The sequence below is a fragment of the Melanotaenia boesemani genome, chromosome 14 (assembly GCF_017639745.1).
Source record: "Melanotaenia boesemani isolate fMelBoe1 chromosome 14, fMelBoe1.pri, whole genome shotgun sequence".
In the NCBI taxonomy this organism is placed as follows: domain Eukaryota; kingdom Metazoa; phylum Chordata; class Actinopteri; order Atheriniformes; family Melanotaeniidae; genus Melanotaenia; species Melanotaenia boesemani.
Window position 1 is genome coordinate 8,482,848 of NC_055695.1, and position 22,724 is coordinate 8,505,571.

The 22,724-nt window shown below is 37.6% G+C and overlaps 2 protein-coding genes and 1 long non-coding RNA gene across 4 annotated transcripts; 1 reads left to right on the forward strand and 2 right to left on the reverse strand.

Annotated features, from left to right (window-relative positions):
• Window positions 1-826: 826 nt before the first annotated feature.
• On the reverse strand, window positions 827-5,641 carry LOC121653010. The gene is made up of 3 exons (XR_006012726.1): window positions 5,573-5,641; window positions 3,398-3,476; window positions 827-1,105 (listed from the first exon to the last, which is right to left on the reverse strand). It is a non-coding gene; the product is annotated as an uncharacterized LOC121653010 (long non-coding RNA).
• Window positions 5,018-12,615, forward strand: ndufs7 (NADH:ubiquinone oxidoreductase core subunit S7). Of its 2 annotated transcripts, XR_006012725.1 has the most exons (9): window positions 5,018-5,088; window positions 6,363-6,399; window positions 6,925-6,996; window positions 7,079-7,199; window positions 7,883-8,062; window positions 8,408-8,454; window positions 9,613-9,701; window positions 12,148-12,501; window positions 12,546-12,615. XR_006012725.1 is itself a non-coding variant. In XM_042006187.1 (8 exons), exons 1-8 carry the CDS (start codon window positions 5,073-5,075, stop codon window positions 12,243-12,245), a joined length of 660 nt encoding a protein of 219 aa, XP_041862121.1. In that variant the 5' UTR covers window positions 5,018-5,072; the 3' UTR covers window positions 12,246-12,615. The 2 variants fall into 2 exon arrangements, 1 of the variants encoding a protein (XP_041862121.1); XM_042006187.1 differs by having other exon boundaries at window positions 12,148-12,615.
• A 1,780-nt stretch (window positions 12,616-14,395) lies between these two features.
• gamt (guanidinoacetate N-methyltransferase) lies at window positions 14,396-18,554 on the reverse strand. The gene is made up of 6 exons (XM_042007156.1): window positions 18,221-18,554; window positions 16,823-16,968; window positions 16,631-16,694; window positions 16,262-16,329; window positions 15,933-16,043; window positions 14,396-15,293 (listed from the first exon to the last, which is right to left on the reverse strand). Exons 1-6 carry the CDS (start codon window positions 18,393-18,395, stop codon window positions 15,153-15,155), a joined length of 705 nt encoding a protein of 234 aa, XP_041863090.1. The 5' UTR covers window positions 18,396-18,554; the 3' UTR covers window positions 14,396-15,152.
• Window positions 18,555-22,724: the final 4,170 nt, after the last annotated feature.

A 22,724-nucleotide genomic window follows, 5' to 3' on the forward strand; every position in this document is an offset into this window, starting at 1 on the left:
TTGCTGCTTCTGCTTCTTCTGAGAAGTTATTCCTGGAGAAAGTGCAGTTTATTTTCAGTGCTGGGGCTGTCATTATGTGATAACATGCTCTCAGTGTTTGCACTACATTTCTGCCCTGCTGGCGTGCTCACTGCTGCTGATGAATTTGTTGGTTTGTGGTACCAAAATGAGGCCAAAACCAAAACAGAATAAGATGCACTTAGTCTCTTTTGAACTCTCAGTCAACAGGAGATTAATGAGCTATCTGGATTACTGTAATTAGAGACAATTCATTGACTAAACATATATATCAAGTCAAAAATATAACTTTTCAAGCTCAAATGCTGTGTTTAGTTCCTTCCTGTTACTTCATGTCAGCAAAAGTTTAATCTTTCATGTTTCAAATAGATGCCAGGTATAATTAGCAAGCTAGGCCTAAATTAGCAAAATATAACTGACAAACACTTCTGCTTTCATGAAACAAATCAGATTAATGCGCTCTAACTTACTAAATCATATCTGACAGACAAATCTATGTTTTTAAAACTTTTTCAGACTAAGGTTTAATGATTGATCTGCTTCTGCTTCCCGTTTGATCTGCAAAGCTGCTGCAAAGCTATGAAAGCTGTGGACTGTGAGGCTACGTTCAAACTGCAGGTAAAAGTGGCCCAAATCTGACTTTTTATGTCAGTGTGTCACCCATGTATGATTTCTTATGATGGTCTGAACAGCAGAAATCCAGTGTCTTCAAATCCTCCCAGAAAACTTTCATATGTGGTGCTAAATTAAACACATCTGATGTAATTTAAAGCAATCTCAGTATAAATGGTTATGTTGTTGCATTTTATCCAACTTTTACAATTTTGAAGTGAAACAGTCGTCACAATTTTGCACCAGAGTAGGCAGGACACGGCAAGATCAGACATAAACAATCAACAAAACAATACCATGATCTTTTTGTTGGCTCAGATTCCAAAGCAGCTTCAAAACTGATCCACACATGCTCGCATGTGCAGCATCCATATTTACCTCCATCCCGTGTGTGCATCATGTCTTCTGCTCAGTCACTTCAAGGCTATAGACTGGTCATACTGGAGCCTGATGGTGGTCACATTTTGATTATAATCTGAAAAATCACATACACACACACACAAATGATCTCTGCAAAAAAGATCCCTGGTGTGCATGCAAATTAGCTGTGGAGCCACTTCCAATTAGTTGTCAGGATTGGTTCTTCCACTTTTCTTCACAGACGATTGGGGCTGTCTTGACTTCATCTTTCTGAGAATGTGCAAAGCAGAAATCCTCAGCCAGGATGTTGATGGCTGATTTTGCTCATGACATGTCTTGTAACACATTAAAAAAATCTCATGGGCATGCAAAAGTGGTTAAAAAATTTGTTTCTTTTTAAGTGAAAGGAGGCTCACACTGAGGTCTTGTGTTCCTTTGAGATAGCGGTCCCAAGATAACTTCCACTTGGCTGGCTTTAAGTGACAAAATGAATAATCACAACCAAATTATCAGATTCCATTATGATTGATTAGCTACACGGCTTCACATCTGTGAGAGAAATAGTATTATTTTCCATCTCTTCAAAGAAAGAGACCAGCAGCTTTGCTCTGCCCTGTAGATAGTTTCACTGTGTTTCCTGAAACCCACAAACTAACCAGCACTTTATGTCTGAAATCACAAATAGCCAGAAAAATGACACAAAATCAAATGGCAGCAATTGAAATTAATATTCAAGTGATTTTTAAAAATGTTTCTTGTAACGGTTTTCCCAGAGGACCCGATAATCGACCACAACAGGAGCAGGATAAGGCAAAAGTGATTTATTGTATAGGTGGTAGTGCAGGGAAACTGGAACAGTTTGACAGGACGAGGAGGGAGGATCCAAGAAGACTGTGGCGTTCAGGAATCTGCAAAAACTCCAAATATAAGGGCAAAAATCCAAAATCCAAACAGCGTGGTCAATATAGCAGGCAGAGGTCATACACAGAGTGGCAGGAAAGAAACTACTTATCCGGGGCAGGTCAGAATCCTTGGTTGGTCCAAAACAGGGTTCGATATCCAGGTAGACTTTGGGCAAGATAATCCGATGAGGGTCAGGCAAGAGAAATCCGTGGCGTAACAGGGTCGAAGACAGGAGATCAGGAACACGCAGCAAGGCTAGATATCAACAAGGCAAGAGCAGTTGACCATCTGGCAAGGAAGCAAAGACTGGAGAGGGTATAAGTAGAGCAGAGCACAGGTGAGACAAGGGAGCAATCAGGGAACTGCAGGTGGAGCCAATAAGCCTAATAATTGGACTGGAAGCCCAGCAGAGCAGCCACCATGACAGTTTCTTAATAAAAAAAATATCAAAAACAAGACACCTTCACACACATGGATGGATGGATGGATGGATGGATGGATGGATGATATATTATGTGTCTGAGGTTTTTGGGGTTATTAATCACTAATTAAAGTAATCAGATATATTTAATCAAATGAACTCATAACCATTAAGATTAGATATTATCTAATAAGTTTTAACACAGTAATATTCATTTTTAGTTATCAAAGTTTCCAACAAAGTTCCAGTTAATCAGATCAAGTTGACTCAAATAATGTCGAGTAAATTTGGGACTTCTGGAGTCCATGCAGTTTTCCTCGTGCTGCTCTGGAAGCTGCCCAGTAAAATAAGAGTCTGTTGCTTTAAATGCATCTCAGTCTTGTGTTGAAGTAAAGTTTTCTTACAAGGTGAGCTCAAAGAGCAGTGGATTTGTGCAAAAACAGAAACACAGATCAAAAATGCTCATTTAGATCAATCTGAACACAGCAGCCCTGATACCAATTTCTAAATAATTTAATCTCAATATCCAGCTTTTAATTGCGTACAATAGTGTCTGTTTGAGCATTTGGAAGTTTTTCAGGTTAAACAACCATTTTAGTCTTTAAATGTGACAGCAGATTATTAAAACACATAAACTACAACTGCTTTCATAACAGGGTGAAATATCCCATAGTGAGAACCTCTAAGTCACACTCAGCCAACATAAGTTTTTTTTGTCAATGTTATAAATGATGCATTTGTTATGACAACAGATGTGAAAGCAGCTCAACCAGTGGAGCCAGTCTGCTGCTCCCCTTTAATTATCTGGGTCACACAAACTTAGCTCCTAAAGTTTTGCTGCAGGGCAGAATAACTTCTCTTAAAGTTAATGTGTGAGAAACTCCTGCAGATTCTGCTCTGTGGATGAGCTCCAAAGATTTGACAGTATTTGAATAAAATTTGTTGAACAGATTTAGACAAGGAATATCTGATCTCATCTAATCTAAGTATAATCTCCTCACAATGGCCTGCACACTGAAGTGGAAATGCTTGGGAATGTTTTCTCAACTCTCTCTGAGATAAAGATCTTGTTGTTAAACTCACACTGAAAAAAGAGATGAGTAAAAGTTGCTGTCACTCAAATATGATGTACTCTGTTCATCCTGGATGACTTGCCTTTCCTCTGAAGATGTAAACAGAATAAATTAAATGAAGTCAAAGAAACTTAGTCAACAATTAAAATTAACCAGTTGCGTTAAACAGTCACACAAAGACAATGAAACCATTATTAATTAATTCATTATTTCAGAATGTGTTGGTGTCTTGTGAATATAATTTTAGCACAAAAAGTAAGGATATTTGTATTTGGTAGATTATCTCTCCCCTTTAATAATACCAAATGGCCTGATTAGTCACCTTTACAATGACATATAACTTTTAAGGACCATGATTCTGTGCATTGAGTAAGACAGCTAAAAATGTGGATAGTGCCCCCCAAAAATGTGCCAAAATCCTCAGCAATATTCTCGTGTTGGTGTTCCATCTTGATATTTCATCAGTTAATTCAAAAGATGTTGATCTGTTTTTTTTTTTTTTTCTGAATCCATACAAGTTGTCATATGCAAATGTTATCAGTCACAGATGTATGACTCGCACCTAGCACAGGCAGATATATCAGAATGAGACAATAGACACCAGTGTTAATCCCATATCTCGAGAATCTGTGACCTAACTCCATCCTACAGGAAGACAGTGCTCTCCCCCACAGAGCCAGGATCATCACAAAGTTCCTCCAGAGTTTGGGGGTAGAGAGGATGGACAACCAGCCTTGAATTCAGACCTTAACACAACTGAACTCTTGTGGTATCAGCTTGGGTGTGCTTTTTATGCTAGAGTGACTGCCACAACCACACTCGTTGACTTCCAACAACTCCTGGTTAAAAAATTAGATGCCATCCCACAGGAAAATGTGACCAGGATGGCAAGGTGTCAGGCTGCTGTTGCTGCATGTGTCCTCCACTGAGGTCACTGACAGTGTCAAATTAATAAAGTGCAAAAAAGGCCAGTGTGTTTTATTTTCCTCAGTACTGTGGGAAAGTGCAATCATCCAATCCATTGAGCAACTCAAAACAAGAGTGATTATCAACAGCACAATATTACAGAGAACTTTGGCACACTTTTAGGGGCACTACCCACACACTTGCTCATTTAACAAACGTACGGTCTTTTCAAGCTATATCTAGTTGTAAAGAGTTGTTTTTAATAAAGATTTTATGACACATACTGTGTTATTTTTGAAAACCTATTCGTTTTTCTACCCTTATATCACGAAATTGATCTTCATAAACCATAGGCCCAAACGGAAGATTACATTTGGTTAAAGACTCACATTGATATCTGATTATTCTTAGAATCATCTGTTTTTATTGCAAAAATACATCAGAAATTAACTTCCTGTGATAATAAATTGAAAGGGTTAGAAGAAATTCGTTTTTCAGCTACAGCTATCGCCCCCTGCTGGTCATTAGCTATAATATGGGTTTAAGTCCCCATTGGTCTAATTTTTCATAACTGACAAATTATGATAAAATATAAAATTGTATTTATTTATTATTTTAGCGGTACGTAAAAAAAACCTAGATGCTACCACCAGTTACTAGTGGCTGTAAAATGTACATCTGTGGCTGAATAAACCGGGTCACAAGGTAGCAGCGCCCTCAGCAGCTGAAGCTTGTTCAGGCACCGGAAGAAGCATTTTGATGTAACCAGTATCTCAAAGATGGCGGCGTTGGTGGGTGAGTGATGTTTTGACTAAAATGACTCTATCTTTTAGCAAACATAGTTTAGTCTAATGAGTTGTGTTACTGGGGGGTCCTTAAAAATAAGCATACATAATTGCTCCGCTTAGTGGTTAGTCGGTGTCAGGAACAGTATTTGTAACTTTTTAGTGAATGGGCACGCTGACCTTGCACTGTCTGTATTAGCAAAGCAGCTAACCAGGTTAGCTAACAGCAACACAGTAAGTAGTGATGAGTAGTGATAGCTGTTGTTAAGGTGGTATTATTTGATTCGTGCCACGACCTCTGTCATCTTTAAAATAACCAAACTGACGATGCAATAACGATTTCTATCAGCGGACTAAATCAGTTGCGTCGTAAACCCCAGCTCATATCAACAGCTGTGTACTGATGCCAAACCTATGAGGAAAATTCCAGGTTTTAACCTAATTAACCATCACATTCCTTCTAAGAGTATTAGCTAATAGTTTTAAATGCTTACCTCGAGGTACTGTAGAGTTGGTGATCTATTTGGACACCTAACAAACAGAATCGCATACACCGAAGTTTTGTAATAGTCATGACAATAGCCAAGCCAACTTTATTTATAAAGCACTTTACGACAGCAGCTACCGAACAAAAGTGCTGAACATAATAATGACAACAAACAATATGACATAACAATTATTTATCATTGATTCTGTCCTCCCAAGCTTAACTACAACGTTAGAGTCTGTTATGATTTCCACTTACATTTGGTAGACACCAGGTTGATTATTTACACATTTAAAAATGGATTGTTGGCATTGAAAAGGTTAAATGTTAAATGTGTAAGAATTGACAGCTGTAAATATTTGTCATTCATACAGTGGTCTTGTGTTGCATCTATTTAGCAAGGTTACTGATTTCCTGAAATACAGATAATGCTGAACTCATCCATTTAAACATCAGAAACTCCTGCAATCATAATTGCAGCAGCATATGAGTTCTGGTGATTTCTTTACCAAACATTTTCCACCAGCATGTAAACATCTGCTCCAAGAAGAAATACTCCAGTTTTTATGTACTGGCCATCGTTATTTTCTAACCACTTACTATTGTTTTTGTTTGGTTTGTTTTTCTCTTATTGACCCAAGAATCATGTGTCTCTAACTTCATGATGTAATCATAATATGTATACCGGTATATAAATTGAGTCACCAAGTGAAAACTTTTTCTTTTTTTTTCAACTCTTTAACATATTTATTTAGTTGTTTTTTTTTTCATTTGGTGTTATACTTTTTATTTTGCAGCTCCTCGCCTGGCCCTGTTTGGCTCTTTTTCAGCAAGGTAAGAACTTCCTAATCCTGTTGCTTGTGTTGAAACGAATTTCAATCTGGCCTTGTCCTGCTGCTCCTGCAGCTGCTACAGTTTCATGCACTACACGGGAGACTATTTCTATGATTATTTGTTTTATTTGCAAATATCTCATATATTTGTCGATGTTAGATGGTTTTTCATTGAAGGCAACCGCTTAGTATAACAATCAGCACTGAGAAGCAAAGCAACATTTGTTGTTTTCTTTTGGCAAGAGGAGCTTTCAGTTCGCCTGCTGTTCAGAGAACCGGTGTAGTTAAGCTTTAAGGCCTCATAAAGTTTAAAAGGCTCGGCAAAATCATCCTTCTCAAGGAAATCCACCCATCTGTCCATCTGATAGACTCCATCACAACACAATCAGTTTCACATTTTAATTTAACAGTAATGTCCTCTTTTGAAAATGACTGTTTTCTGACAATTTTCATATTACTTTTTCAACATTTATAATTTAATTCCCTCTCATAGTTTTCTCTTATTTCTCTCTTACCTGTTCGACAGGCCCATTTCAGTATTTGCTGTACAACACAAAGGTCTGCACAGCAGTGCTAAAGGCGATAATGCCAGCACAAGGTGAGTTTAAGAGAAAGACTGTTATAATAGACACCTGGTAACAGTGCACACGTTAAAGCTTCCCTCCTGCACTCTGTCGCAGTGTGGTGCCTGTCAGAGAGAGGAGCACAGCAGTAGCAGCAGCCAAACCAGCATCTATAGCCAGCAGCAAGGGGGAGTATGTTGTCACCAAGCTGGATGACCTGGTGAACTGGGCACGCAGGGTGAGCATCTGATAGACCACTATCACTATTAATATCCAGAATATGTTGATTACATTCAAGTATGTGGTACTTTTGAAGTTTTGTGACATGACTGAGTGATATCAAGCCACACAGCTTGATTTAAAGCTAAGTCCTCTGTTTAAATTGATACAACTCCATCCTTACGCGTGGAATATGACTAAAATCTCACAGGATTGATGGTGTTTGATTTGTCACCAAATTTAAGTGGTTTAGCTGCTGGCCCACCTAGGTCACCCCCTCTGTCTATCACCCCCTTTCTTGTCTAGCAATTGTGTGATAAAGGCCTCCAGAGCCAAAATAATATCTAAAAATAATGTGATTGAACTGTTTAATCATGAGATGGATGTATAAAATTTAGACACACCCCCACTGGAAAAAAATGAGGTTATAGATTAAAATACAGAATTCATTGGGGGAAAAAAATTAAATAAAACTAAAACATATTTCATTGAGCCCTATGGAGCAATGGCTAAATAGGAAGTGTAACACACATGGATCTTAACTAATTTTAAAACTTTTTATTGCAGTGCCTGATGGGCACTAACCTTACAGAGTCTCCCTGCTGGTCTTAAACTGTTGAAACAGTAATATTAACACTAGTGACTCTGTGTTTCTGCTCTGCTGTGCTGTCTGGGCTTCTCACTGCTGTGTTTCTCCCTCAGAGCTCTTTGTGGCCCATGACCTTTGGCCTGGCATGCTGTGCAGTAGAGATGATGCACATGGCAGCTCCCCGTTACGACATGGATCGCTTCGGGGTCGTGTTCAGAGCAAGTCCCAGACAGGCTGACGTCATGATTGTTGCAGGAACATTGACTAATAAAATGGCTCCAGCTCTGCGGAAGGTGAGAGGAGAAAGACGAATGATTGATCATGATTATGGCAGATGCTGGTCGTAGAAGCTGTGTTCATAATTGTTATTATTGACTGGCTCAGGTCTGTGAAATGGAGGATGGAAATGTGATGTGCTTTGAATTACTGCTTGCCAACACTGAGAGTGCCGTCAGTCAGATATGTGTGCAGGATGGGAGTGATGGGAACATTTTAGCTGAGTTAATGCTGGTTGGATTATGACCAACCTGTCAACGGATTGGCAGATCGGCATGAAGCCTTCCTTCAGCTGCATCTAAAGATTAGTTCTGAGTCAGACTTTATATAACAATGACTGAATGTATTATTTCATCCAACAGGTGTATGACCAGATGCCTGAACCCAGATACGTCATCTCCATGGGAAGGTAAGTTAACTCCTCTGTGAATTTCCTTTGATTTTGAATGAGTCATCCAGTTTCTTCATTTCTGATACAGAAACCAAACATTTAGTCAAAGAAACAGAATTAGTTAACTACAGCTATCAAGTTAAATTAAATTATGGATGTAATGATAATAAAAGTTGACCTGCTCAAATTAAGCTCTAGCAAGAAGCGGTTGTTCAGTCTGCAGACACACCGAGTTGTACATTAGTGTTACAGAGTGGAGGTTTGTCCCATGTAAATACGACTGGCAAAACAGATTTGATTTGAGCTGCTATCAGCTCACTCATGGATTAATGGGACTTAGTTTTATCTGAAAAGAATCTGCAGGTGGTTGCTGACTGAAATGAGTTGCTGTTTTAAAGTTTTAATTAAATTTCTGTGTCTTTGTTTCTTGTTAATTGTATTTCTTTTAATCTTTTTGATCTCTCTCTCTTTTTTTTTAATGCACTTGTATTGCTTTCTGCACCCTGCTGAAATGTTTTATGTAAAGCACTTTGAATTGTCTTGTACATGAAATGTGCTATACAAATAAATTTGCCTTGCCTAACAAGAGGAGTGAAAAGGCTTTTTAGAGATTTCTTTTTTAGGTTCTTCTTAAACATTACTCTGATGTTACAGATGTGGATATGTTAGACTATTCTCGGTGTATCAGTGGTCCTGACATCTGTCAGCCAGCTTGATTATCTTTCAAATCCAACATTTCTATGACCCTGCACTGTTAAGTAGGAGAGAGACATCGTAACGCAAGACGGGTTTGGTTTTTTTTTGCAGTTATTTACTGCTAAGCAAGGTTTTTATTTGTTTTGTTTTTGCTGCTCTGCATATTTCTCTAGTCAGAACTGGGTTGGTAGGGATTGGGGGTTAAATTGGGCAGTACCTCAGTAGAACTTTATAATCTGCTTTACAAAAGCCTCAAGCTGGAAAAGGCAGCACTGGCCAGCTGTTGGTGTTTTTAATGGATTTCCTCTAATGTTCTCATTACTGGGTCCTTTCATGGTGGCACTAAATGTCAAAGGTGTGTCTCATTGCTACAGTTTGTAGTTGTCTAAATGTTTATGTTCAGATTTCATTGGTAGAATCAGAAAAATTGACCAAAGTTGTTTTTTAACCAGATGTGTTCTCGTGATTTTCCTCTTCCAGCTGTGCTAATGGAGGAGGTTACTACCACTACTCCTACGCTGTGGTCAGAGGCTGCGACCGAATCGTACCAGTGGACATTTACGTTCCAGGTAGGCTTCACTGGGGTATTTTCCTTCCAGGCCCAATCCAGCGCTGATAGAACCAGACATAGAACCAGTTCTTTCTGTTTCTACCATCGACGCCAGCCATAAAAACACGGGTTCTAGAGCAGTGCTAAGTCTTTGTTGGGCTAGAAGAATGAAGTGCTTAGATCAGGGGGGTTGACGTTAAGAAAACTAATTGGATCAAATAAAATGTTGTTAGTGCTATGTTTAAAAACCAGAGCCAGTGTAGGTTGTGGTCTACTTAATTCATTAGAAAACAATGGAAGAACTGGCCTTCATCATGGATGTGAAGCCCAAACAGCAAAGTTAGTACATAAAATAATTCTTCCACTGATCATTTTCCTCTTGTTATATGTTCTTAAATCACCACTCGCATTTGGACAGAGCTGCAGCCATTGTGTCCATTTTCAACTAATTTTAGACTGGTTTTAACTTTCTAAACTTACTGCCAGCTAGTATGTATAGATCTGCTTTAACCCATAAAACACCACTAGATCGTCGCCACGTAAACAATATTCCTTATATTTTTAACAATTTCTCTGTGGAATAAATTGCTTTTTAAAAATTTTTTATGCATATTTAAATCCCGTCCAGGAGGTTTACAATGCCGGTGCAAAATGTCATATTTATTTAGACTTTATATGGTAAATCCACAGTGAGTAATTGACAATAACACAGATATTTATCACATTTTTGTAATTAAAGAAAAGATTGCTATCAGTGCTATGTTGCTACGAGACCTTTATTTTGACCCAGAAATTAAGAGGAAGACATTTACTGTCAAACTTTTGGCCAATCGGAGAGCTTCAATTGATGGTAATCTTGAATCAGGTGCAGCCAAAGATCAACAAGTGAGCAGAAAGTTACATGTCTGTCCAAAAAGAACAATAATAATGATCCTCTAATGGCTGGAATAAAGCCAAGAAGACCTTTTTGACACACGGTGGTTCCAAATACGAGCTGAGTTGGTTTTGTGAGGATAGTAGGTAAATAACAGCATGAATAAATGTAAATAGAAAAACACCTGGAGAAAAGGTGATATTATGCAAATAGTTTCTGTTGTGTGTTTGTTTCAATGCCAATTTTTTTTCTCCTGAAAGCCAAGACTTGACAGAATGATATGCAGATGAGAAAAGGCTTAGTCACTGTTGATCTACGTGCCATTTTTACAAAGCACTGTTAGTAATAAATTTATTTGTATTGTTTTGGTTGGCCTTTATGGCACTGCTTCTGTTGATACATCATTTTAAATCATTTTAACCTCATAATCTGACAACTAAGGCTGTCATTAAAAAAATAATGTCTGTATGTTGACTGTAATTAAAAGGGTTGAAGTTCTACCTGAATTTTTACATTACGACAAAAAAAAAAACAGGAAGACCAAGAACTGAAAATATGACTTGAAGTTTTAAGGGTTAGTACACATCATAGAATCAGCTTAGAAATGGCTCTAGCACGAGCACTCTTTTGGGCCAAAAAGGGATAATTGTGCACCCAGTATGTAAAGGATGAGATATGAAGGTTTATAAATATTGTGACATATCAAATATATTCTTTGAAGATTTTGTCTCTTTAACTTCTATTTGGTGAACTTTTTTAACTCAGGGCAACAGTTGAAGGTTGTTTTTTTTGTATCAGCACAAAACCCTATACATAAACCGTTTGGTGTGGAAAAACTTCTCAGGTCTACCTAGCTCACCTCAGATAACCAGTTTCTGTTGAAATCTCCTCTTGGAGGTGAGCTATTTTAAGAGCTATGTGACTAGCACCAGCTGATGAAAACACAGCCCACACTTTGTTTCCTGATCCTATTAAAGCAAAGCTACATGACTCTTTCCCAGCTACATATATCAGATCTTTTAGCTACAGAAGCATTAGTGCATGCTTTGAGGTCCTCGGACTATTGCAGCCTATTGTGATGTCCCTGTGGTCTGGAACGATCTGGCCAAGAAAATGACCATCCGCAGTTGAAAGAGTTGAAAGCTGCAGATGTAAGTCTGTAGTTTGGGGAAAAGATACCCAATAATCATATATTTTGATGTGTTCAGATAGATTTGATCAGTACACATCAGTCCATGCTAGTTTTGATCAACATCTATCATTCATTGTAACGTCAGCCAGAAATCTTGCTCATAAGTCACAGTGATATCTGTATTTGTAGTTTCAGTTGTAGCGTTGTTACCAGCTGTAGTTGTTGTATTGTAGAAGCAGCCTAAATACTTGCAATTATACTTACATACTGGTAGTTTAAGTTATCTTTATTGTTTAATATTATATAACTGAATGAGTTGTGCCATCAGTCATCGTGGTCTCTGATAGGTCACTGTTTTTCATCACAAACCGGGCCAATAAAAAAAAACAAAAAAAAAAAAACAAAGTGTGTAGTTTTATGTACACAACATTTACTCTGTTTTTGCTCATCTGTCCTCAGGTTGTCCTCCTACTGCAGAAGCTCTCCTCTATGGGACTTTACAGCTGCAGAGGAAGATCAAGCGAGAGAAGAAGATAAGGATCTGGTATAGGAAGTGAAGGTGTAATGTATATCTGTGTGTAAATGTTGTATTTCTGGTTGCATGGAGCGTTGCTCCTCCTCCATGTAGAGCTGCAATATCTTCAATAAAGTCATTATTGTAATTTATACCCTCCTACTTGTTTTCAACCAACCACTCTGCAGCCACTCAGTTTAGGTTTATGTTGCTTTAAATCAGCATCATTATTCTGACAGTGTTGCTTGCTTCTTCTGCAAGAATTTAAAACAGCAGTTTTAAATATGATTCAGGTTTAGGTAGTCATAAATGATCTGTTTGTTATTTATGATAACTGAATTAGACATAATTACTACATGAGTGGCTCACCACGGTGTTATGTTATTTTCAATAAACTGGGCTTTTTGAAAACACATATTTTGTTCTCGTATTTTTTTCTGCACTGATCATCAGAGCCGAGACTGAGCCACCAGGTGGCTCCTGTGATCACCAGCTCTGACCTTCACTGGTCTCTGTGGACACTCAGCCGTGGCTAGAAGCAATTTTATTGTGTGCAGCACACTGCAGACCCACAGAGTGAAATGTCACATTAAAGACAGAAAATCCTCTTTAAAGTTTAGGACATTCAACTGGAGCTGGATCTCTGCATGCATAATTATTGTCAACAAGCCACAATAATTATGTATGCAGAGCTTCTTTATGCATCATAACAGAATCAACAGTCAGAGGTTCAGCCATTTTTGCTGCAGGAGAATTCATGAGTCACTCATTTAATTCTTTGTTTATAGTTACCTTTCATGAGCATGTGGCCACTGTATCCTAAAGCTGCAAAAAGATTAAAGTAAAACATCTTGTGGTTAAAGTTGGTGCATCTATATGGTGCATAGTTATATGTCTTCAGTCAAGTAACAGGATGCAACCCAAATCAACCACTGACTGATATTTCAGATGAACATGATTACAAGCTTTTCTTAAGATTTAGGAGTCAAGAACTGGAGGAGATTGTAAATCTTTTAGTTAAATATTTGCTGGAAAAAAAAAAACGTCATTTAGTTTATAACAAGTCAAGGACTTGTATACAGTGGAATTTTATGCTATAATTTATTTGCCTAATATTAAAGGTCTCCATAGTAAGCACAAGTTGTGCAGGATGTCTAATATCCAGTTTTATCTCAGTTTTCAACTAATAGCTGCTTTTTTAATCAGTTATTTAGCTGCATTTTTCCCAGTCTTTAATTATTTGTGTTGTATAAAAGGTGAAAGCACCTGTCATAAACCAAAGCTCAACAGCAGAAACCTCCAGCATCCTGAAAATATTTACTTCTTTCATTAAATGTAAATCCATTGTCTGCAGCTCAATGTTTCACTGCTGGTTTCTGCTTTTTCTGGTCTCTGCCTCTTCACATTTATTTAAACGAGTATTTTAACTTCCCCAAAGTCCTGATTCAGATCTGAGAGCCGCCAGCTGCTGTGGCTTCCCACCTGAACGCCGCCTGGTGTTGCATCATCCAGTCATCTAATGATTAATGTGTCCTCGCCAGCTGGTAACTTATTCCCATGTGCTCAGATAGTGCAAACTGTTATCTCCAGCCATGAATAGTGTACTCTGTCCATCTAAGCTAAGTGTGTAAAAGCTAATGTGTATTTCAATATGAAAAAAGCCTGAAGCGTTTTGAAGATGTTCAGTTAACATGAAAATGATAAGCTTTAGTTTTTATCTGTGCAGTTACTTTTCCTCCTAGCTGTAAAAATAATGTGCTTTTCACTCCGATATCTTTATTTTAGTTTTAGTTTTGTGAAACAGATTCAGACATTAAATGGCAGTGATCATGAACTAAAGTTTTCTTTTATTTAATTAGTGTGAGGGTTTGCTTGTTGTTATTAAACATTAACTACAATTAGTCTGTCTTTTTAAATCAGCTCTTTACTGAAGGATGTAAATAAGTATACTATATACACATCATGAGAATAGTTTTCTACATTCCTAAATTTGAGTAAGTTTGAGTTTAGTCTAATAATTGTAAATGTGGTACGCTTTTGTTTTTATAAACCATATTATTTAGTCTGGGTTATGAACATTAAATCATTGTTATGGTAAAAAAAATGTCTGCAGCCCAATATGAAATAAACTGCAATTATTTATATTCAAATATTTTATATGCATGAGAGATTAAATTGAACACAATGGGGTAATTGATGTTTTCACTGGTTTTTATTTATTTATTTTAACATAAAAAGAGACTAAATGTTTCTAAAAGTGAGATTTTGTGGAGAAAAAACCCCACTAGTGTTTAATTTGCAACATGATTTAAGTGTATATTTGCATATTTCTGTAAATCAGCACATATTTAATCACATAATGCAGCATTTGCAATGTAAGTAACGTGTTAAAAGTATTCAGCTGTACAGGTGACATTTGCCCATTTTTATGCACCTGCTGTGTCTGTATCCCCTCATTGGGATCAATTCTTCTATTTACGGATCTGAATACTTCCTATACAGCCAGCTGTGATAAACACACTCCTGACACACACAACACACTGAGTGTTTGCACTGAGTTAGCATTTTACGGTTGGGTTTCACATAAATAACAATTCTGCAGACTAGAAAACATCTCAGAACAGTGCAAGCATTTAAAAACAAACAGGGTTGTATTTACAGCTCGGTCTAAAACTGGGCTGCACGTGGCAGAAAGGATGCTGGGTGATATACCACCTGAAACAGGTGAGTGGGGTGTAAAGGCTGCTTTCAGTCTGTTGTTTCAAGGTTTTACTGAAACATCCCTAAAGAGCAGCTCAAACCAACATATCAGCTTATAAGTTTCAGCAACTAAAATGAATATAACAACCTATAAACTGAGCCAGGATGGAGTTAGGTTTATTAAAATCTGACAGTGTTGGGAAAGAAGGCAAATTAGAGTATAAAAAGACTGCAGCAGTGTCGTCTGACTTTATTCTTTAAGAATAGTAGGAGTGATCATCTTCTTGAAGGAATAGTATTTGCATTCAGTGGGTGGAAGAATGTCCATGGTGGTGGTGCTAATCTTCTCCCTTTTGAAGCCGGCTTGGAGCAGATGAGACACCTGAGTCTCCTGAAAATCATTAACAGAGTTGGTCAGCATGAGGCAGCTCACGGTTTGGTCCTGTTTATCAGTAACCTTGAAATGAAAGTGGCATGTAATTCAGATACTTAGTGGTCTGCTGCAGGGATAAAAACTGGCAGGAAAAGTGCTGTTAAATTTCACGTTGCAGGACCGGGAGAACAATGAAACTTAAGATTCACCTCAGAGAATACATGTAAATGATTCACTGAGTGATTACACTTGCTTTTTCAAGTTCCCAAAATGTCAAGAACTGCATTTACTGCATCGAACTTAGCACATTTCAAGTTTAGTAGGTTAATATTTAAGACAACCTAAACTCTTTTGTCTCCTGAATATTCTAAAATATTTTATTTTATTCTTTTTGTGAATAAACGCTACAGTTCTGTCATTGTAATGCGGGTTTTTTCTGGATTTAGTGTAAATTTCTTGTCTTTCTTTTGCTTAATAATGGTGATTCTATAAAACAAACAGAATTAAGTATGCATTTTAAAAACCCACATTACCAATGTTGTTGTGTCAAGAAATTTCAGAGTAATGACTGCAGAAAAAGTGGGAATAAAACAGCCAAATTGTAGAAGAATCTGGATCAAACGGATTATTTGATCTGGATCATGAAGGCTGACAAACCTCAAACATTTTTTCAATGTTGTCATATTTGGTCTTCAGCAGCTCGCCCCAGGAGGTCAGGTTGCAGTAGGTGAGGACACCACCGGGTTTCAGCAGCCTGTGAGCATGACCCTGCAGATAAAACAAGAAACCATCAAGTGGTTCAGCTCCAAAAATGCCCACAAACATTTAAATAAACTGGATAAGACAGGCAGTGTCTCTCTCTATTCTGGCCAAACTTTAGTTTGATTCCCTGATGCTTTTTCTTGCAAACACCTCTAAATTTTCAGTAATTATTCCCCTCTTTGTGTGCATCTTTGTTACCTTCTGAGTGAATCTTAAATACCTACCTTAATGAAATTAAACTGGTGAGTGTGCCATGTGTCCTCTGACAGAGGGTATGTGTCATACAGGATACCTGATTGAGAAGGAAAACAGTGTTTGTCCAAGCATTTCACAATGACTTGAGATTCATTCATCTGTTTCTTCATCTTGACTTTATTGTAATATCCAATACCTAAAAAGTGTCCTGGACGGTGTGTGGTTATGTCAACCTGAATGGATGTTTCAGGAAGCATTGCAGTGTTTAAGACAGTCTAAATAAAGGGTCTGCTCCTGTTTTCATATCTGTAATAACAGATTATTAAGCCCAGCAATACAGTGAATCAAAACTCTCCGCGTATGATCAAAGTTCGCCCACGTCTGGTTTTATTTCTTACCATCAAAGTGATTGTCTGGCAGGGTGGGAACGACGTTCTCCCAGAGGCCCTTCAGAGGAACGACCTGCAGCAGCAAAAATACTCATTAACACCTTCGCATTTCAGAATAGGAGCAGTAAACTTATGTGTTGCAAGCACACAGTGCAGCCAATATTCATGAATAAAAGTCATTTATCAGTCGGTTCTACTGACCTTGTGAGGCTGCGACTTGGCCCAGTTCTCCAGGCGGGCAAATACACCATCGTTGCACTCGATGATCCAGTGCTCCTCGATGGGAAAAGACTCTATTTTGGAGGCGGCGATGGCCATGCCGAAACCAATCTCCAGAACTCGGCCGCCTACCAGACAAATACAACCAAGCTGAATGTAGTGATCTGAAGCTTGTTGCTGTTTATGTGAGTAAAGAATATTTGTTTCAATTCAGCAAACACATTTGGATTACCGAACACTAAAGCTGGTTGTTTTGGCCTCATCCAACCCCCTAATGCATTTATTTTAAGCTACTGCTCTCTTTGCATGTTTATTCTTTATGTCACTAAACTACTACAGTGATTTTTATGGTTGGATTGAAGCTTTCTCCCTGTGTTGGGTGTAGCGGGAAAGCCAGGTGGCTGCAACATGTGGTCAGACAGAAAGGTCAAAGGGTTTCATTTCCTTTTACAGTAACACATAAATAGATGAGGGTAAAGTTTTTTTTAGTTATTTCTTGACCCTTTCATAATGATTTATTATATTTTCGATAAAGCTATCAGATTTTAGTTGATTTGCAGGTTTGTCCTCAGGGAAAACTTTTAGGTGTAAATAAAAAAGTGGAATAATCCTTAAAACTAACTTTGAAAATAAAACTTTAAAAATTGTAGAAAACGGCATTTTTTGCAACACTGTGCAGACTGAGGACAGATGCATGTTTTGGTTATGCATATAAGGGGGTGTGGATCAGTCTACTTTCATATAAAGCTAAAAGCAGATGAGCTGTGGTGTCCCCGTGCAGATTTCTTGGCCTGTTCCCAGGAGTGAAGTAACAGCTGCTTTGGAGTTAGCCAACACAGAGAGCCATGCTGCTCACACTCACGCGTGTTACCACAAATGAAGGGAAAGGCTCAGTTGTGTGTAAAAAATTCACTGACTTTGATTCAGTCCCTTTAAGCTTAGGGTTTTCGTAATAAACTTTACATTAAATATATATGTTCTTGGGTTTTAAAAACATATTTTGATCAATTCAAATCTTAAAATGTCTTTTATAATTGATATTCTATTATTTCTGGGGTTTTTTCTTGTAAGTTTAATGCTCGGCACAACAGATTTAATAGTTTAAACATTCATTCAAATATATTTCTATTTATTTACCATATATGGACTTCACATACCTGTTAAATAAAAGTAAGTCTACATTTTGTGGCACAAACCTACATTATTATGTTTCTGTCTTAATATGTTCCTGTTAAACTGCCACTTCCACAACTTTTTTTTTTTTTTTTTTGCTCCAATTGAAATGTTAGAATAATAGATGAGTCCATTATCGGACAAGCCGCACATCACCGTACGCTGTCCGATAATACCCTGACCACTTTCTGCAACTACCACTTTTACCTTTTGAGGACGCAACTGTCGCGAGGGAATGCATGTACGGAGTTTCCCAGCGCTCCATCACAGGCTTCCCCATGATCTCCAGGTGTGTGTCGGCCTCATTGTAACCGGCGTTAGCGTCGTGCCAGGAGGGCTTGCAGTCCTCTCCCTTCGTGAATATTGGCTGAGCAGAAGTCATTTTGTTTAGCTGGTGTTGTTGTTTGGTTCTGGTGAACGGTTTGGCAGACAGAAGAGGGTGAGAGTAACGAGAAGGCAGTTTATATCGAGCTCAGAAGCGCTGACGCCGCAAAACGTGTGACCGTGGGTCAAAAGCGCAAACACATTCCAAGATCCAAGATCGCCAGAGATCCTCTGAAGATGAGATGCTTCACTCGGTAGTAAATAACTAGTTACACATTAAAACCCCTTTACTAACAGACCCAGCAAGACCAACCTTAGTTATTGGCGAATACATTTATAACCTAGCAACTTGCCTTAACCAGACGTGAGTTTTAGTGGACCAAAGCAGTTTGATGCTGATTGATGATTCTGCATTTACCATAGTATTAATTTATTATGGAGAGCTGGTCATCACTTGCTTAATTACATTTTTAGCAGACTCCCAAGTAGCATGTTGACCAAAAATACTTGAAACAATTTGTCCCAAAAACTTTTTCCAAAAAACTAGAAGGAGTCTTTCACAGGGGATTTGTTTGCATTTTCATTGTGGTTTAAAAAAAAAAAAAAAAAAAAAAAAAAAGCCGTGAAGCTACGATGACCAGGAAAAGATGCACCTTGGCCTCAGCATTGAGTCACTTTCAGATTTGCATCAGTGTCCTGAAATGTTCTAGAGATGTTTCAGAGGGGTAGCATGTTTAAAAAAAAACAATGTCCACAACACTCGCTCCAGACTTTCTGTGGAGATTTTACACACAGGCTCTTTCCTATTAATACTATATTTTTATCTTTTTCTTGCCATTTTTATGTTAATTGATTTTCATGCTTGTTTTTAAGAGGATTTGTGTTTTACCGTGTTGGGTATGTTTATATGTCCTTATGTGTTTCTGTACTTTCTTTTTCTCTCTACTGGGCTCGGTCGGCCAGGTCACGTTTGCAAATGAGAACTAATTCTCAAACATTTTACCTGGAAAAGTAAAAGATAAAAAAATTGAATCTCCAAAACATCAGTGAGTGAGACAGTGAATGAATGTGTCAGTTAATATTCGGAAACATTTGTTGTCATTGTGCATGTAAGCTTGTGTGTGTGTGCTAGTGAGTGTTTGTCCATTATACTGACCCGTGTGCTTCTTTGTACTCTCTCCTGACTAATGTGGATATAAACAGAAATAAACAGACTTACATAAATGTAGTAAAGAGAGTCACCTGCTATTCTCAACTGGTAGTAAAGACAACAGCAATTTCATAATGTAACTTCTAGATCAGGTGCTACCTCATGGCCTGCCAGACTGGACCAAATTGCCCAAACATTCTGTCTCTCCTGTGATCTCATATGAAAATGACTGTACAAACCAGTAAAGTGGCACTTTTCTGCAGAGCTGCGCTGAGCTGTGAGTGATTTTATTTGTGGCTAAGAATGTAACAGCTGTAAAACAATTTGCTCCCATGATGGTTGCTTCCTGTTCTCATGGTCCTCATTCATTCACCAGACTGGAAAGGTTGAGTTTAAATGTTGTGGTCACAAGCAGAAACCATATCTCCTGCAGAATGCTTTAATTTTAACAGGCAAATCAGATCCAGATACTTTCAGGTCTGATGCGAACAGAACTTAGGATTCTCAAAAGCACCACGATCACCGACATGGCAGTTTTATGTGGAAACTTTGGATGTTCCTGGTCCCTCTGGCGATAATGTAAGACATCAGGGTCTTAGATCCCCCAAAGGTTTTAAGTCTCGCCAAGAAATATCTGTTCAAAATGAAATATTGCTGTAGCCATGCTGTTGCCTTTCTACTGTTTAATCTGTGTGGTACTCAGGATTAGAATGAGAGTGAGAGATCTTTGTACTTTCTGCTCTCTGAATGTTTGCATGAACAGCTGGGGTCAGCCATTGCATCCAGTCTTTTCACACATGTACATTGACTTCTGTTGCATAACTTCATGTCAGCACTCAGAACAACTGGATACGTAGCTTAAAACATTTTTTTAATTCACTGAAACATTATCTGCTTTTGCAAATAATGGTTTAATACAGCTTTGACGCTCTGTTTGTAGATGGTGTACAGTCAAGCGGTGGTCTGCAGTTGCATGGATGGCCACATACTGGTTGCATTAAAACATATTTACCCATGTTTGTTCTGCATATGCATTTGTTAAATAAATGTTTGTGATAGGATCATATTATTGTGGCTGATACATGATGAAGTATTAGCATAATTTGGTTGATGTCTGTTGCTCTTCCCTGCAAAAGGATTTACAGAAGAATAACGATGAAATCAGATTAAGAAATTAACACATCATAAATCTACGTAATAAGTAAATATTAGCTGAATTATATAGAGATCCAAGTGTTAGTCAATTAGCAAATAATTTCTGTAGCTGTTAGTGGAAAAAGTAGTCACTGGTTTCAACTTCTTTTGTAAGAACATGTTCAGTAGTCTTAATCTTTGGATTTTGTACTCTTCTTTTCAAACAAAGCAGTGCAATCAGTAACAAATAATTAGGTGTTGCATTCCTGGCAGGAGTGGATTTATCATTTTAAAGATGGGGAACAGGAAAACCAAGCCAACTCTCGCCTGCAAGTTCTATTGTTCAGAGTCACTTTCCATTTTTTTGTGGCTGCTGTGACTCACCACATGAAGCAACTGACAAACGGTCTAAAATGGATCACCTGATAATCTTCTCAGCCCCTCTGCCCCGATTCCCAATTATCCACTTTGCTCCCATTAGATGAAGCTGAGTGGTGCCGGCTCCTCTGTGAGGGTCCTCATCACACTGCAGGTTCTCATACACCCACAGCTCTTACTAAACATGCAGCATTTAATTTGTGCTACTTTTTCGTGCTACTTACTTCCACAGAAACTTACAGTCATGCAGAAACTAATGAATACTGACATGTGAGACAATAAACCATAACTGTTCTCCTGCAGCCCTCAGATAATCGGACTCAGTGAAGCTGTTAGATGAGATTTAGCTTCAGAAAATGTCCCATTTTGGTTTGTACAGTGTTGTTATTTAATGGCAGAAAAAATATAATGACGTGGATTATTTACACTGATATCAGTTTTAGTAGGTTAAAAAAATATCAGTTATATCAAGTTTAATAATACAACTCATAAAACATCACACAGTAACAAGAACTTTGCACCATTATGAAAACCTCATTAATCCAAGGTTTAAACTAAAATCAAGTGTTTTTCTTTCTTTCTTTCTTTTTAATATTATTCCTCCTTCCACCTTAGATGAATGTTACACTTCTGTCACGCAAACATTAGAGGGTAAAGCACAGAAGGAAAACACTTTAAACTTTTAAAAGGAATGTAAAGCTCACGTTTTTTGTTATTTATACGTGGACTTTGACTTTTTTGTTTTGTTTGAAACCCTTTTGCATTGCCTCAGATTTTATTATACTTTCTACCTTAAAGTGTGAAAATCATCCGTCTAATATTAATTAGCATGAATCTTTGATTTTCCTTTATTTACCCTTTTGGCAGCACAATTATGAAAGTCTACCAGTGAGCTTCAGACTAAACATGCTGTCCAAAATATTGGCTGATTTGGCTTTACTGATATTAGAATAAAACACGTTCTAATTCTCATAAATAATCTGCTTACTCTTAATACTGTGAAATGTACTAAAATATTATGTAAAGTTAAAGCAAATCTTAGGACAATTATATTTAAAGCAACTTCTTGTTCAACCGTACATCAGTAAAGATATTTGTGGATTAATTCATGTTGAATTTTAGGTTAACTTGCCATGTACAGATATATAGAGGGAAATCTATGCTAATGAATCTGCCTTCAGAAATTAGACACAATCAGTGATGAAACACAGGTACAGGAGCTATTAGACTATTAGAGCAAACTGCTGACTCTGAGGTTCTAGACCGAGAATTAAATTAATTTTCTGTACAGCACTTTGGTCCAGTGCAGTTGTTTTTTAAGTGCTTTATAAATAGAGCACTTAAAGAAAACACAAAGAAAAAAAATCACAAAAATCTCAGTTTCTACAGTTTTGTGCCTTGCAATTTGCAGTATTATAAATCTTTAGTAACAGCCACTATGGGATACTTTAAGGTATACACTGAGGTGAAACTACACCGACAGAGCCACACAAACACTTTTAAATACATTTCCATACATTTAAATACCAGGCGGCCTAAGTACTAGTGAGACCTGAATTTGTTTAAGTCTTTATCAAGAATAAGAAAATTATTAAACGTTTATTTCCAAATGACATACTATTCTATGATTATACTTTAAATACTGTATATGTGAAGGCTGATCAGATGTAAGTACTTAATATTTACAGAAAAACAGACTTTTATCACTTGATAAAAATGCCCATT